The 16,341-nt window shown below is 39.2% G+C and overlaps 1 protein-coding gene across 6 annotated transcripts in view; it reads left to right on the top strand.

Moving 5' to 3' along the window:
• The window catches only part of RBM20 (RNA binding motif protein 20), a 102,676-nt gene that overhangs the window by 30,066 nt on the left and 56,269 nt on the right, over positions 1-16,341 (top strand). The window contains exon 1 of one of the 6 annotated variants that reach the window (XM_041461657.1): positions 3,343-3,386. The exons of the other annotated variants lie outside the window; for them this stretch is intronic. Within the exon in view, the coding sequence (XP_041317591.1) occupies positions 3,358-3,386 (29 nt within the window). The 5' untranslated portion in view covers positions 3,343-3,357. Of the gene's footprint in view, positions 1-3,342; positions 3,387-16,341 lie in introns of those variants that run through there. 6 annotated transcript variants of the gene reach the window in all.

Below are 16,341 nucleotides of genomic sequence, written 5' to 3'. Positions count from 1 at the left end.
ATCCTAGGTGTTTGCTGTTGTAGGAAAATCTCATTTAAAACATCTCATTCTTTGTGAATGCTGTAATAGGAATTTTTCTTATGTTAGAAACTTGTTTTTAAAAAATAGTAATACCTAGCTTGAATTGATGTTTTGTTATCTTTTTCAATTAGGTATTTTTAAATTATTTTTTTTAGTAAATTTTAAGTATATTTCCAAGAAGGACAATGTAAGGAAAGTATAGCAAATATGAAGGACCATTGATTGGCAATAAGGGAAAAATAATACATAAGAGTAGTTAAAATGTTGCATAATTTCTGTTTCTCAGAAGTTAATATATGTGTGTCAATACTGGCAATGAAGAAATGTTCTTGAAATCCTCACTGAGCTCAGAAAGTTCTGTGCTGTCCAGAGCGCGCAGGGAACAAGTGCAAAAACATTCTCATGTTATAGTTAAATATCAGTGTACTACAAAGATTGAATAATATAAGCTTTTTGTGTCAGATGATTATTTGATATGTTTGGCATTCGATTTTTGGGGATATATATGTATAATAGGATCATTACATAAATAATTTTAATTACTACTAGTCCACGTTATAATAGAGAAGTCAACTAATGGTTATGCTTAACTATTACAGTGAGTTTAAGGGAGCATTTTAAAATTTTTAAGGATATAAATTTGTTTTTCTTTGCATGTGTTTAAATATCTTGAAGGTAGATTAGTTTTCGTTCAGTTGTATAACTGTACTTTATCGATCCATTTCTATTCTTCTACCTTAGGGTAAAGTGTTTGCCAAACAAAAATTATCGTAGTGTGTTACCCACACACTTGAAAACAAACTGGAAATAAAGAGCAGTCATGTATATTATGAATTCCCTCTCTAGAAACACACATATCATGCAGTCTCTTCTTTCTTTTTTCTTTGAGTTTAGAACTCTTGAAAATAACTGGGTTTTTTTTTTTTTTTTTTTAAAAATAAAGTTTATATTAGATTACTTTCAATTTTTATATCCAAACCAACGATCAGTGCTTTTTTTTCAAGTACTTTTAAGGAACATGCAAAATAAAAACACCTGACAATTATTTTGTAACTCCTGTAAGATCTGTAAAAAGTAATGGAATATAGGGCAGATGAAATTACAGACATCACGGTAACCTACCATGATACTGCAAAAATGAATTAAAAATGTAATAACTAAGTAAAAGCACGAGGACGTTATGTTTCCCACGATATTTAGGGCGGGAGCAGCCTGTCGGTGCTAGGACAGGAGCGGGCATTTGCAGCAGAGCTGCGGAATCACGCACCTGGCTCAGCCGTGGGGCTGCTCGCCCCTCGCTCCGCGCTGGCGCTGCCGGCGCGGCCCCGGCGGGACAGGCGGGCGTCCCGCGGCCACCTCGGAGCCAGGGCTGCCCCGCTCGGTACCGCCACGGCACCCAGAGCTCCCCGTGCCGTCCCCCTGCCGCATCCGACAGCGCTGGGTGCCTCCACCTCAAAGACTTTGTTAAGGATTAGAGGGCTTTAGCAGGGGTTCTGTGGTTTCATTGCCCCGAGCGCTGGAAAATGCAGTTGCAGCTTACACGGGTGGAGGTTACAATCGGTTGTGAAAAATGAGCTACTAGAGGTCCCCATTACACTGTGGATTAAATAATGTGAGTTGAAGCACCGAAAAAAACCCCAAAATTAAGGTGGAGAGAACAAAGGGGAGGAATAACGCTGACAAGTAAACTGGCACATGGGCTACTTCTACTATATGGAAGTACTTGGGTTGCCTTGACACAAAAGTAAATATCTTAATAGTTTTTTGCCAGTATATATTTGGCTAGTGGTAAGGCTCTGGAATATCTTGCTTCCTTTTAAATTTACATGTTAATTAAAAACGGAATGTATCATTCCCATGTGTATGAACTGGGATACTCTCTGAGTGCAGTTTAAAAGATCAGTATTATAACTTAAGCCATAGAAAACACAGGTGCAGAGAACATAAATAAGATTGCACATGTTTTAGCCATTCCATATCATGAACTGTTTAATTATCCTTCTTTGCTTGTAATTGAATATAGCCAAACCAGGCTTGTGTTTATGAACAGCAATGGGTGATATTTCTTACAAGGTTTCTTTATGAGATTGCCGTCTTAACTGACACTCTTGACCAAAAGTCATTTTATTACCTTTAAGCCTGTCAAGATCAGTAGGTGATTCTTTTTTCACAGCTTGATATCAGATGAGACTAGTGTGGCACATGGAAATATTATTTGTGCTAAGATGTAAATGATTAAGTTTTATAGCAGAGAGTTAAGAAAGCTTGCAGCTTTTTCTTTTTAAATGGGCATGAAAAGCATTGATGTGCGTCATCAATGGTAATAGTCATGTCTAAGGAAAAAGCACCTGCCAGGAAACTTCATGGGGCAGGGAAAGACTGTCTGTGTTCACACCATGGCTTTTAGTGTAAAGCCCAGTTGGAAGTATGATCTTGGATGTTTTTGTTGACATCTGCACAGCAAGCTGATATGTCCGATTTGTATTCCCAGTGAATAAACATCTGTAGCACCAAGCCTGCCTGTTGTTCTCAGCAAAGGGAGACTGCATTACTTTAACTGCTGGAAGAAGTCAGCATTACCATGGTGTGGGAGCTACATGGGTTTACTTTATCCAGTTCTGGCTGTGTTGCTGTTGCTTGGTGCATCAGTAGGATGAGGGTGGTTGGGATGGCTGTATTTTCCAGTAGTCTGAAGACCTCTGGATTTCAGCTTTCTTGACAACTGGGATTATATGTGGCTTTTGGTGGCCTTCTCAGGCTGCTGAAATGGCCATATTTTGCTGTGAGTTTGGCCATCTTGATCATGTAGAAAGTGTTGGACGGAAAGAAAATATGAAAGAGGGGTGAAATTCAATGTCAGAATTGCAGTCAACGTGTTTACTAGTAATTAGGAATGACACTTCAGAAATAACCATCCCCCAAAACAGACTTGCCATCACAAACAAGAAAATAAAATATCACTTTTCTTGAAGTTCACTACATGGAAGCAACATACAGGGTTTTATGTGCATTTTTCAGTTTGGGGAGGAGCTAGGTTTTTTCAGGCCAGTGTTAGGCTGGAGAGAGGTTTTCAAAGAGGTCACCAAGCTGTTGGAAGAATTACTCTGACATTGCTGCAGTTAGTGGGTTTGTCATGTTGGGGCACTGGAGTGACATTGAGGCTGGTTGATCTCTTCCAGAAACATCTGAACTCTGAGAATAAGTTTAGAGGTGATTATAGTACGCTGTATCATTTACATAACTTATCTATCAGTAACACTTCCCGTATTGTCAAGTGTGTGTGTTTATATATATGCCTGCTGAAAGGATTGGTTCAAAGGATAAACTCTGACAGTGATGTGGACTCTATTTGACCTTGTCAAAAGGTAAGTACCTCCTCTTTGCTTGTACTGCTTTTCATAAAAGAAAAACAAAATGCCTGCATGAGCCATTTCTTCTTCCCCTACACAGGCTATGCAGGACTTGTAAGAAAAAGGAGCAAATCTGATTATAACCCTTGAGCTTTTGATGACAATCTATTTTAGTTTTTGTTTCTCAGCATTTTATGTTGTTAAAGACTTGACTCGAGTTTAGGATAAAGGACTGAAATAACAGGGATTTGGGTCACTGTTGATAGTCAGCAATGTCTGTAAGTGTGGCTTTTCACCAGTTTTCATGCTATATTAATCACAAAGTTTGAGAGCAGTGGTGGGACCTGTCTCCTTGCCATCAGTCCTCAGCCTGTGTGCCGGATGTGTCAGCACAATGCCGCTGGCAGATGGAAGAGTTGCAGTAAATATGCCCAGTTATGGTTTAAGTGAAAAAGCTGTGGGAAAGGAAATACATTAATCCACTGCGGCTGTTTTTGCTTTTATGTAAGCCTCTGTAATAAATTGTGAGTTTTTCCTGGACTTAACCCTTCAAATTTCTAGATTCCTTTCTTGATTGGAGGAGGGAGTAGAGTAAAAATTGAACTATAGCATTAAAAACCTCCCAAAAACCAGAAGCAACAGGAAATTAATTAGGTTGTGCAGATGGAAAGAAGACCTCTTCCATGTGGCCATTTTCTTAAGCACACTTCAGGAAATCTTGATGTAGCAGATCATAAAATGCAGTCTTGCATACAAGTGCATTGTTTGTTTAGGTACTGTTGTGGAAGTGATGTTTAGGAAGTGCTTTAAAGCCAGAAAAGATCACATCCCGGAATCTGGGAAGAGATAAACTTGATGAACAATTGAGTACAAACTTGATATTTGAAAGTATACTAATGTTTGGTCTTTTAACTCTTTGGGGTTTTGATACTTTCTTCCTACATAATCAGGAATTTCACTGAGTGTATCTGATTCTCTTTCTTTGATATTTGCAGTTTTAATAACATTTAGCATATAATTGCTCAGGCCGAAAAGGAGAGGACATTGACAATTTTACAAAACTTTTTTTTTTTTTTTTTAATTCAAAAGTATAATATAGTTTTGTGTCTCAGACACCTAATTTTTGTTTTGATTCTTATGTCATCATCTTGTTATTTTTTCAGTCACTACAATTTTTATATCCTGAAAGAACCTGGTATGCTAAGAAGGAAATTCCATGTGCCACACAAATTTGGAGGAAAATAGCTTTTCCTGTCCCATTTCCCCTTCTCCACTTGTTGTAAATCACCTTTGAGGTACATGAAATCTTTATTCCTTACTTTTACATTGACCCCTGCCCAGTGTGGCAGCAGTGCAGGATACCACAGTCGCTGTTCCAGTGCAGGGTCTCCAGTGTCTCCAGAGGGTTCTGCGGGAGGGATTTAGGCTCCTGCTCTCTGCAGATGCCACAGCTGCTGTTGTGGCATGTGGTGTGTCTGGTTTGCCTGTTTGATGTTGGTGTGGGTGTTGCTGCAAGGGCTGGTGACAAGTGGCTGTGCACGGAGGACATGGGTAGCAGGAGCCTAAGCTTTCTCTGCAGAAGTGCTGGTAACATGGAATAAAATGCCTGCTCAAAAAGGGGTAGGAGCGGCAGAGGTCGGCACTGATCCAAGCCTAATGTATCTGCAAGCTGTGCCAGTTGCTTTTGGTACTTGTTGGGATGGATGAAGCTGTGGGCAGAGCTCTGTGTTGTTACATCTCAACCCATTTCTTGTGCTCAAGCCAGTTTATTTTAAGCTATCTTGAAATATCTCTATGCTGCACCATAGTGGGTAATGTATGCAAAGTCATGCATCTCAGTGCTATCAGTTGCAAATTACTCTCCTGTCACATGGAAACCTTACAAGGAAAAAAAGATAAACAGATGCAAATAGTGTAAGACTCAAATTAAACTGTTCCTGACTTTTAAATATTGCTCTCTTGCTTTCCAGAAACTTTTGTGGAAGCTGGAAATACTCTAGGAAAAGGTGGCACCTAAGGACACTTCTGAATTAAGCCATGGCTTATGTGTGTTCTGTTGTGTCAGTAATTTCATATCCTCCTAAGAGCTTGTCGATCTTCTTACAAGGGTTTGATGTGAACAACGTCAGGGCAGAAGCTGATGTAAAATATGCATTACACAGCCAAGTCATGCACAGTGAAATGGGTAAACCCACATGCATATGGCCTGTGGGTGCCTCCTCACTGGTTAAATGTTATTTTTGTCAGGTCTCTCATGGTACTTATATACATGATCAGTTTTGTTCACCTACTTGTGGCTTTTCACTGAAAGTGCATTGAATAAATGCAAATTTACCATAATAAGCTAAAGATCAGGAAAACTGCATCAGAGATCATTTTTAAAAAATGTTATTGAAGTGTATTGTGAGCAGAATAACTTCAACTCTCAAAGCAGCTTTTGTCCTTAGGAAAAAATCCGTTTCAGAGGAAAATTTTGTATTGGCCAGCACTAGCTCTGATGCAGATGGGGCACCTAATTCCTTTGTGAAGGAGACATTGTAGGCATGTAAAAAGGAGAAGATGCAGATGTTTCCTTGTTCAGATCCTCTCCTCAGTTAATGCCATACTATGCACCATGTGTGCACCGTGCCATGTGGATCCTGCAGTTCTAAGAAAGGCTTTCTTTAAACATACACTGCAGCATTCCAGAGCTTTGGCAACACGAATCCCCATCCCAACCTTTCTCCTTTTCTAGTGCTTGGCCCGTGCCAGATACATAAGTATCTTAGGAATTAAGTTTTACAGACTAATTTCCTTGCTGCTTGTTTTCTCATGTAAGATGTCTTTCTTTTCCTGCATGAGTTGCATTTATTTGATGTTAGATAAAAGGTACAGTTTCTTGTTCACAACCACAGGATAGCAATCTGAAGTTTCATCAATGTTTGCACAACTTTCTGCCACCTTTACATTTTGAGATACAAAATGTGAATCTCTTTTACCCCACAAGCTGATGGATTGCTTTTCTATTTAAGTGTTTAATTGTTCTGTGACTTGTCAAAGTGAAATATTCCAGATGTTTCCATCCTGCTAGAGTAGGGGAGAAGTTTTCTTGACCTCAAGAAAACAGACTGAAGAACAGCCTAATGTTTTGTTCAGGCAGTAAACTCTGGTTCCAGCCTCTTGTCCGAGTGCCTTGTAATCCATGTTCCTAATGGAAATATCCACTGGCATATGTGGAGACTGAGAGGAAGGATTATACCATGTTACTGAGTCTATTTCAGCATCAAGGAAATGATCACATCAGCTGGGAGAATGAATTCCTCAGTCTGTTGTGTTTTAGAAACAAGCTATTTAATTACTTAAAAGCATTTTAAAAGTACCTTTTGTTGCGTCAGAGGATGATGCTGTCTTTCTGATAAATGTCCTTACACAGACAACCACAGGCCATGACATTGCCCTTACCCCATCTTGATAATCTGGAAATCTTCTGTGCTGGAGCATCTGCTCCATGGCAGTTGCATAGAAACATCAAATAAATTCTGTGTTTTATTCCCTGGTGGATACATTTGCCAGCAAGTTATACATAAGATTGTGTGAGAAAAAGGTCTTACATCAAATCCTAATGGAATCTCTTCCCTAGGAATAAGAAAATTAAAAATATATTAATGACAGTGCATAAAGGTATTGATGACTAGAAGAAACGGGACTGACTCTTGACATAATTATGTTATCTAAGAAAGAAGCCTTACACTAATCTTCAGAAAGAGTATTGGAAGGCCACTGTTTAATCCCTGTACATTATATCAGAACTCTAGGTCTGCTGCACTTGAGCTGGAGCGCTCCCATTCTCCTGGGTTTGTAGCAGCTTTTATTGGGCTGTCCTGAAATTTGGGGCCTGATTGCATGATGTGATAAACCTTCTAAGTTTGGGGATCATCTGCTGTTTTGTTTCCCAAACCACATTTCCCAAAAAACATTTGTTCCTCTACCATAGTTTTTTAGTTTCTACTAATTCACGTTTTACTGGTTTTTTTGTTTTTATATGAACTTGTGGGAGTAGCACTATTTTTTCTGATCCTACCGCAAAAGCAGCAGGAGCCATGCATGTTCACCTGTATAGCATTAAACCCGCTTTATCTTTAGCTGAGCAAAACAGAAAGCTTGAAAATTAGTTTAAAGGGGAGGAAGGAATCTGATGTGCAGGAGATACAGATTACCCTATACACACTGCCAAGAAAGCTTTTAATCTCTCATCAAGACACCATGAGAGTCTGAGGAGATGTACATTGGCCAGTTGAACATAATATTTAAACAGCCAATTTCAGTTTCCTACTGTTGGTTATCTTGGTGTATTTTAGCATGTTCATCAGAGGGCTGTGAGGCTTTCAGCCTTCCCCTGAGGAACTGATTATTGATGACAAATGTGGTGGAAGGTTTGTTCATCAGTAAATGAATATTCATCATAATGAATGACATTAAGTATGCTGATTAAATAGTAGTGGCAATCAGTAAGTTCTAACAAAATTAGCACGAAGTGCCCTGTTTTTTCTCTTGATGACTCAGATCTCTGAAAACCTGTTAGAAATCAATCTCTTTCTAAAGAGTTTCCGTGATTGTTTATGAAGGTGTACCTCAAGGCATCAGCGACATCTTGTCCTTGTTCACCTCCCCTCTGCTCTGTTAGTCTTCAGTAGCTCTCCAGAGCCCAGGCATGGCTCTTCAGGGGTTGTTCAAGCATGCTGGATTGCAAAGTGACCTTTGCTATTAACCAATGCTATGGAGATCAGTGGGAATGCAGCAGAATATCCCAGTGGTAAATCTGGAATCCTTAATTTCAGTTGTGTGTGTTTTTCTAAATCACTTGTGCAACCAGGCTGAACCTTGCTAATTCAAGAATTGTGAACAAGTGTTACTTTTCAAAGTCTTCTGCAGTTCAAGCTGCATTGTCAGGAATATGAATTGGGAAGATATTTAATGGCATCAATAAGCAATTGAATGAAACAGCATAAAATTTAATTCACTTCAAAGATTTTTGTAACAAATTTGACATCTCGCACAAAAGCTTCATAGCACAAAGTATGTGACAGTGATGCATAATGAAACATAATGTTGTTGCACAATCCAAAGTGTTTGCCAAGGAGCAGAGAACTATAATCTTCACAGAAGAGAGAGATAATAAGTTGTTAATCTATTTATTGTTCTAGCTACTACTATGAGCAAACATCAGATTATTTTGAGAAGTACATATGTATGTGAATATTTGTAATAAATAATTTCTCCCGCATTCCATTCCAGGGCAAAATTATTCTAATGTGCTGACTTTGGCACAGAATGTGAAATCATTTAGAAGATAAAGCCAGTGCAGAATGTGTCAGCTTGCTTGTTAAAGCAGTGTCCCTGTATGACAAAACACAGCATTGTGTGATCGTAACTACTGGCTGCTTCTTGCAAGCATTGAAGATATAAAATTTCTGACTTGTTATTTTTTAATTCTCAAATGAACCATGTAGGAGCTTCCTTTTTGAGAGAGGCACTGGCTCTGAATCTGTTGCTGCTTTGCATCTGAGGTCTTTGCTCAGGACGCTGAGCTGGAGGAGCTCTTTACAGAGAAGCAGCTTCCTGGCAGTTTCAGCAGCATGTGCCTGAGTTCCTAGGATGGAGTCAGTTGTGGAGCCCGTGATTCACATTCCTGCATCCACAAATGCAAAATGCAGTCATGCACTACCCAGCACCTTACTAAGATCCAGCAGAGCAGCCCCAAAAGCCCTGTCCACAGCCAACTCTCCCAGGGATTGCCGGGTTGGTGGGTGATGGTGGAGGGGCAGAAGCCCAACCTTGCAGACTTTAGTGGTCTGGCAGGAAACTCCAGGAAACCTGCCAGGGTTGTCTTGCCCTGTACTTTTGCAAAGAGTATTTTGATTGCAAGTTAATTAATGACTCAGAGGCAACATTTTTTTAAGCCATGAGTATATAATTAAAATAATATATTATTTTTGGAAATAAATAGAAATCTTTCTATTGCTTCATCAAAGTTTGGAATAACAGCAAGATAGTTGTTTCTAATTGCTCTGAGTGTACTAAGGACTGACATTGAGGAGGTCATGGTAGTTATTTACATGATAGATAATCACTGTGTAAAATTATTAGTGTTAGTATTCATCTAGGCATGACAAGTGACACAGACTAAGCTTGGGTTTTCATGCACATTAATTGCAAGAAGACTTGTGTTCACCCAAATAGCAAATGAGAATTCATCCAGAATAATTTGTATGGTGAACTGGAGTTGGTGAGGAATGGAGTGATCATTCTGTTTTGAAAGTCAGATTTCAGATTTGTTTTCTGTGCTTAGAGGATGGATTCCAGGTGACACTGTGCACCTGGTTTAGACACAAGATTATTTATGCATTATTTTTCATTAATTGATTATAAAGAGGAGAAAAAATGGGAATCTGTATTGACTTCAAAAGCTCTATCCTATTCATTAGGCTTATTAAAACAGTACTAAACTTATTTTTGTTTATTGGGTAAGAAGTCATACAGAAATGTTACATTGTTCCAAATCAGGCAATCCAAAATCCAGATTATAAGCATCATGTGACTTTATTTGTTGCCCATCAGTTTTATCTGTTGACTGTAGAGGAAACCAGGGGTGATTACAAATCTAAGCTTATCATATTTGTATTGCAGTAGGTAAATATAATAATGGCAGTATTCCCAGGGAGAACTTCCTTGATTTGAAAAACCATTAATTCATTGTTCCATTCTTTGTATTATTACAGGGCTGAACTGTAGAGTGGGTTTTCTGGGCTGAGATGCAGCCACTGTTTAATAGAGCAGAAAAGAGCCACCATAAAGCAACTGAGTCCTGATCCTGTGGATCACTATCTCTGATCAAATTCTTGTATTTGCCTAAACCTGATCAGTTAGGATCTTGTTGCCCTTTGCAACTTCCTTCAGCCTCCTACCCTGAGCAGTCAGCAAGGGAGAGGTGGGCCAGGAGACTCTTTTAGAAACATCTTCATGAATTTGCCATAGGGACATGGAGTGACAATGGCAGAAAACAGGAAACTAATACAAACACAATAGGTAATAAAGGCAGAAGAGGTAATTGACAATACTGTCAAAGTGGCTTTGCATTTCATATCTGAATATTTCACAGGGACTTATAATTACCTGCAAGGTTAATTTGAGATTAATTAATACTGAAATTGATAACACATGAAGTGGTGGATATACAGTAACATATGCAGTTCTCAGGTCTGAGTTCCCAAGTTCTTTCCACTATCTTCTACAGATGGGCTTGTTTTGCTTTCCAGATAATTTGCCTGATGTTTCTCGGAGGTTTCCTGAGGGATTTTGGCCCTGCATGTCCAACTGGGGCTTCCCTTTTGATCTGAGCAGTAAGAAAAGCCTCTAAGTCTGGGGGCAGCAAATCCCCTGTTTGTTTCCAGAGGCACAGGGATGGAAAGACACTCTAGAGACACACAGAGGTCACTACTGCATTGTCCATTCAAGAGCTTTATGGCTGATAGAGAAGAGTTAAATGTATTTGCCTGTTGGGAAGTAATACACACTTGTCACTGATCATAAATAATCTAAACTGCAGGTGGTCTTTGGTATCAACAAATGCAGACTTTATGACCTATGTTCAAGCTAGTAAACACTTTGGTGCATCTCTGTGCTAACTGGGCTAAAAATAGCCCCTAGCTCCATTGAAATCTACTTTAAGGATTTCTGTGTTTAAATAACATTTCTGTTTTACTATCTGCACTGCAAGAGAGAATGAGTAAGGGGCCATGATCAAAAGAAGTAAAATACTTATGGAAAATAAGAAAAATTTAGGAGAGGAGTGATTACAGCAGCCAAGTGTGAAGGCTGAAGGCCGACACTATAAAGATGTGTTTAGATTTGTGTCTTAAAATTATGGCAGTGCTAGAAGCAAGAAAGCAATATCCTTGCAACATCTGTAAAATCTCAGTCAGCAAGTCTGCCATTTGCTTGAAATTGTTTCTCTGTGTTTAGATTAATTTTATGCTGCAGGATAGTTTTATATGATCATGATTCCAATTAATGATTAGAAATCATGACTTCTGCCTATAGTTATGAATTGTAGGTGCAAGACAGAGAAATGCAGCAAATCTTAGAATAGACAAGCAGTCCACCCTTTCTGGCATGTTTCTAGAATTTGCAGTTATTTAATCTGTGCATTGTTTCAAACAGTAGCTACCTAAGCTCCTGTGAGCAATGAACCTCTCTGCTGTAGAGCACTATTGATTTAACTTGTGGAAGGCTTACTGAAGTCATGTGTGTACACCTCCTGCTCGTTAAGTATGTGTGTTAATCTGTTAAGATTTATTTAAGAAAATGTCAGTGTCATGGTCCTGCTTTGGGTGGGTTTGCTCAGTTCCTGTCTTCTCCTTGCTCACCTGTAAAAAGTACATTGCACTCAATAGCTGACAATCCAAAACAGCAAAACATCATTAGGTAGATGTACTACAGCACATAGGAGTTCTTGAATAAAGAAAAGATTTTACAGGTTGAAATACCAAAAGGTAATTATGGGGAAGCAAAACCAGCCAATAGAAGTCTTTAATGTGGTAAATCCAGATTGAGGTGATTTCTCCAGCTCTTACAGTGTTGCAAGATGGGGGGAGCTGAACAGCAAGAATTGATTCTGTATACTTTTGCATAGTACATACCAAAACCTCTACATTTTGGGGTGGTTGTCAGGCAGTAAGATATGATGAAATATTTTGCCTGGAATTTGTAGCACTGGAAAGTGCTATCCCCATGCAAGCAGGGATGCTAGTGGAAGGGGTGGGATTCACTTGCATAATTTTTCAACATCTTGAGGCTGTTGCTTATTCCCTGGAGGGAGTGGGAAGGAAGAAGGAAAGTAACTAAAGACCAGCATGGAGAAGTGCTAAGAATATTTCCAAAAAGGTGGTTGGTTTTGTTTGTTGTTGGTTTGGGGTTTTTTTGCATTATTATGAATATAGATTTATCAAATTGTTTGGCCTGACAGGTAGGTTTGTCTACTCACACTTATTCTGAAAACTATGTAGATGCTAAATTGACATTTTATTCATTCTAGTGCCCAGCAGAACCAAGTAGGAGCTTCCTTTTTGAGAGAGGCCCTGGCTCTGAATCTGTTTAAGTCAGATATGATTCACAATGCCTTTTTCTGGAAGCATGTGTGCACATCTGCTCCAAGAAGGACTTGTAAGACAGGTTGTGGTAATAAAATTATTCCTGTGTTTTTATCTTTGCAGGGTCTGGCTCTAAGTATTGAACCACTTGCAAATGTGTTTAAAATAACCCAGAGGGAAGGAGGGAGGTAGAGTGTTTCTGTTGTAAGGTTGGCTACAGAGAATTTTTTATTAGGGTTACTCATACTAAATTGTAGCACACAGAGTATTTTTTCTTTCTATAACTACTCTGAATGGGGAAATGGAGAGAGAGGAAAAAGGTTCCTTACATACATTATTGGATTTATGATTTTTGATGTACTGAGTTACGTTCTGTGATATGCTCTGCGTCTTGTAACAATCACCCCCTTCCCTTCATGTAGCCATGTACAGCCCAGTTCTGCCAGAACTGTTTTGACTCCTGGGAAGCAAAAAACAATTTGCATATCCACACATAAATGTTGCAAACTGCAAATTGCACAGGAGCAGATGAATCCCTTTTTGCATCTGTTTCTGTGAAAGGTTTGATGTTCACATTTATTTATAATCTGCAGTCTGTGCCAAGTGTATGATGTAATTTCCTAACTTGTGGTCTCATGACTACTTGCTGATGTTATTCCATTTCAGAAATAGCATGAATGAAATACAAACTTCGTACACCTAAAAGAAATCTTGTCTTGTCTGCTTCTCCCACCTGTCATGTCTCTGTATCTATAGAAGATGCTGCTGCCATTGCTGGCTTCAGAGATCATGTGGTGAACTGCTGCTCCAAAGACAGTTCCTGTATAAATCATTCTGTGAGAAATACAGAATACCTTTTCTCTTTTGTGCATAAATATATATGTCGTAGCTTCAAGGTTCAAATACATCCCGAGACACTGGTGCATATGGTTTCATCCATTTTCATGTGCATTTAAGTTGGTGCAATAGCCTCCCATTTCTTCAGTTGAAGGGCTTACGCAATTTTAAATCCACTGCCCTTGTAAAAACAATAATTTTATGGTTTGTAGCTGTGTGGCGTGTGCACAGTAGGCTAAGCTGATTGGTAACACCAAAGTTTCCCGTGAAGCTGGTGGGATTGACAGCCACAGCTTGATGATGAAGACAGATGGAAATCTGCTGTGTCTGCAGGCTGGCATGCCCAGTAGATCTTAAGGCTGCAGCTATGTGAACACCAGTCACAAAGCAAAGCCAAGGCCCCAAACCCCTGGTCCCTGGAACTGGTGGGATATGGAGGAATGAAGACAGTTTTCCTTAAATGCCTGTTGTTGTTAAGCTTCTGCTTGCTACTTTGGAGAGCTAATGCTGATATTAAGACAAGCCATGACTAGTGCAGCAATCCCATGGAGGTGAGGAGCTAATCTAGGTATATTTCTCATGCTTTCCCTAGGGAAGGTCTAAGTAGCATCTACTTCACTTGTGTTGTTGATGCATCTGCTGAGTATGTGTCAGGTAAAACTGCTGTCACTTGTCATTGCTTGTGTGGAATGACTGTTCCCTCCCCCCATCAGCTGGGCTGGGGCAGGCGATGGCCAGGGTTAGTTCAGTGGCTGGATTTGGTCTTGTATTGTGGTTGTCTCTCCTGAGACACTGGGATCTAAGTGCCAGTTTTAATCACTATGAAGAAGTTTTCCCTTGCTTCTCTGTATCTTTTATGAGAGATAACCAGAGGTGACACTTTTTTTTCAACCAAATATAGAAAAAATTTTGTTTCATGCCCATCACTCATCTGCAAGAACATTTAGAAAAATATGTCGTTCTCATTTTCCTTTACGTTTCACATATTTTTGTTTTTATATTTTCCTTTTTACTAGTTTTAAATCCAAATATGGACTATGTAAATAGGAAATAAGTGTTTAATTCCTTTATATTATGTCTTTTTTTTAATCATGCAGGTGTAGTTACTAAGTATGAGAGTGTAATACAGTCATTGCCTTTACACAATAATATCCATGTTTTGGTAGCTGGCTTTAGCCTCTCCATCATAATTTAAGGTTGCAGTTTGGACTTTCTTATCTTTTTACTCTTACTTGTACAAGATGTCTTTAGATGTAGTTAGGAAAAACAGTCCTTGTTTTCATTTTAGTTTGGAGCTATCACCAGAAGACAATGGGCAAAGGAGAAAGGAGGAAAAGTATACAGTACCTTATGAGCTTTTCTTATAAACCAATAGAACTTACCCTAATAGCAGAGCCCAGGCACAGCTCTGGGCTGTGTTCCAGGGAGCTGCAGAGCTCTCTGCATGCAGCAGCCTGTACCTCGCAAACTGGAAGGCAAAGCATGTCTGACATTACAAGAAGCAGATATAAAGGCATTGAATTAACATTTAATTTACTGCATTGGGTGTTATTGCTAAGTCAAATGCACAAACTGAGCTCAGTTTGCAGTGAACAGATTGATCCCCTAATACAATATTGTGTGCTCACATAGCTCTGATGGGCTGTGGGAGACCAGCAGGAGGGAACAGATATTCTCAGTGATTTTAAGAAATGTGTATTACTAAACCCTCAGGGAACTATTTGTGTGATGAGGGTCATAAAACTCATGGATACTTCAGTGGCTGAACCAGTGCCAGGTCAGGCTACTGTGACTGAACAGCAGCTTTGAATACTCAATGCAACTCTTGCAAGGGATCTCAGCAGCCCCAGTGGAAGCAGGTTTTTACAGAGCTCTGTCATTGTGCTTTCTGGACCCTGTCTTGCTCTATGGTGCCTGTTCACTTCCCATGCTTTTCAAAGGCCCTGGTAGTGCAATGTGTAGTGCAATGCAGTTTGCTGGGGGTGTACTCTGACTTCCCTCTCTGCTCATGTGCTCATCCAGACTCTTAGAAACTTTGAGGACAAAAAAAAAAAAAAAACAAAAATCAAGCTGGATGTTATAGTACTAAAGAATTGATGAGTAATTCATATCCATTGAGTTTTGACTGCATGAGGATTAATTTGATAATCAAGGTCTGGAAAAGAATCCATTAAATAAAGCCAGAGACCAATGGGAACTAGTCTGTTATATGGCAGTATGTGGGAGGAGAAGGAAAGCAGATATGGAATATTTAAAAATGGGCCATTCAATGTGCCAGAGATCTGATGCAGCCAATAATAACTCACTTAGCATTGCTAAAAACAGATAATAATCTTTTAATACAAAAGCCAGAGCACACAATACCAGCTGAACCCATTTCAGACGTCATGAAGAGGGATGCAGATGAATTGATCAAGGGAGTGAGATTTGGTGGTTGCCTAGGGACCAGTGAGCCTGACCTACTTCCCAAAGAAGAGGCATATGCTGGTTTGCATGGCTAACACACTGATGTGGCATTTCAGAAATGCTGAATTTCATCACTCTGGGGAAAAATCTTCTGAGCAAACTTGATTGAGAAGAAAAAATTAGAAGTGAATAAATTAAATTGAGATTTTGTAAAGAAACCTTGCAGAATATTTACTGCAGTCTTCCCACTCACATAACAGAAAAATCAACAGGGACATTCTCTCTGGGAAGTATAAAATAATATCTATGGCTGATGGAAGAATTTAGATGCTTCAGGAAAATGACACAAGAAAGGACTGAGACCCAGCAGCAGATAAAGACTGTAAAGGAGCTAGAATTGATGCAAAAAAAGCAGAACTGTTCAAGAAATATCTTGCTTTCCAGTAAATACTTCATTTCTCTTTGGAAAAGAGCAGGATAACTTCATTGTATCGAATCAGAAGGATACAGTACACTGAAGTCAATATTTAGTGAGAATATGGTAATGTTTTTCCTAGTAGAACCGCATTAAAAATCAACCCATCTGGTTGCCTGCACCA

The sequence above is a fragment of the Pyrgilauda ruficollis genome, unplaced genomic scaffold (genome assembly GCF_017590135.1).
Source record: "Pyrgilauda ruficollis isolate IOZ18807 unplaced genomic scaffold, ASM1759013v1 scaffold15, whole genome shotgun sequence".
Lineage (NCBI taxonomy): Eukaryota > Metazoa > Chordata > Aves > Passeriformes > Passeridae > Pyrgilauda > Pyrgilauda ruficollis.
The sequence above is the reverse complement of the archived record's forward strand: the minus strand, read 5'-3'. Positions and strand labels throughout refer to the sequence as shown.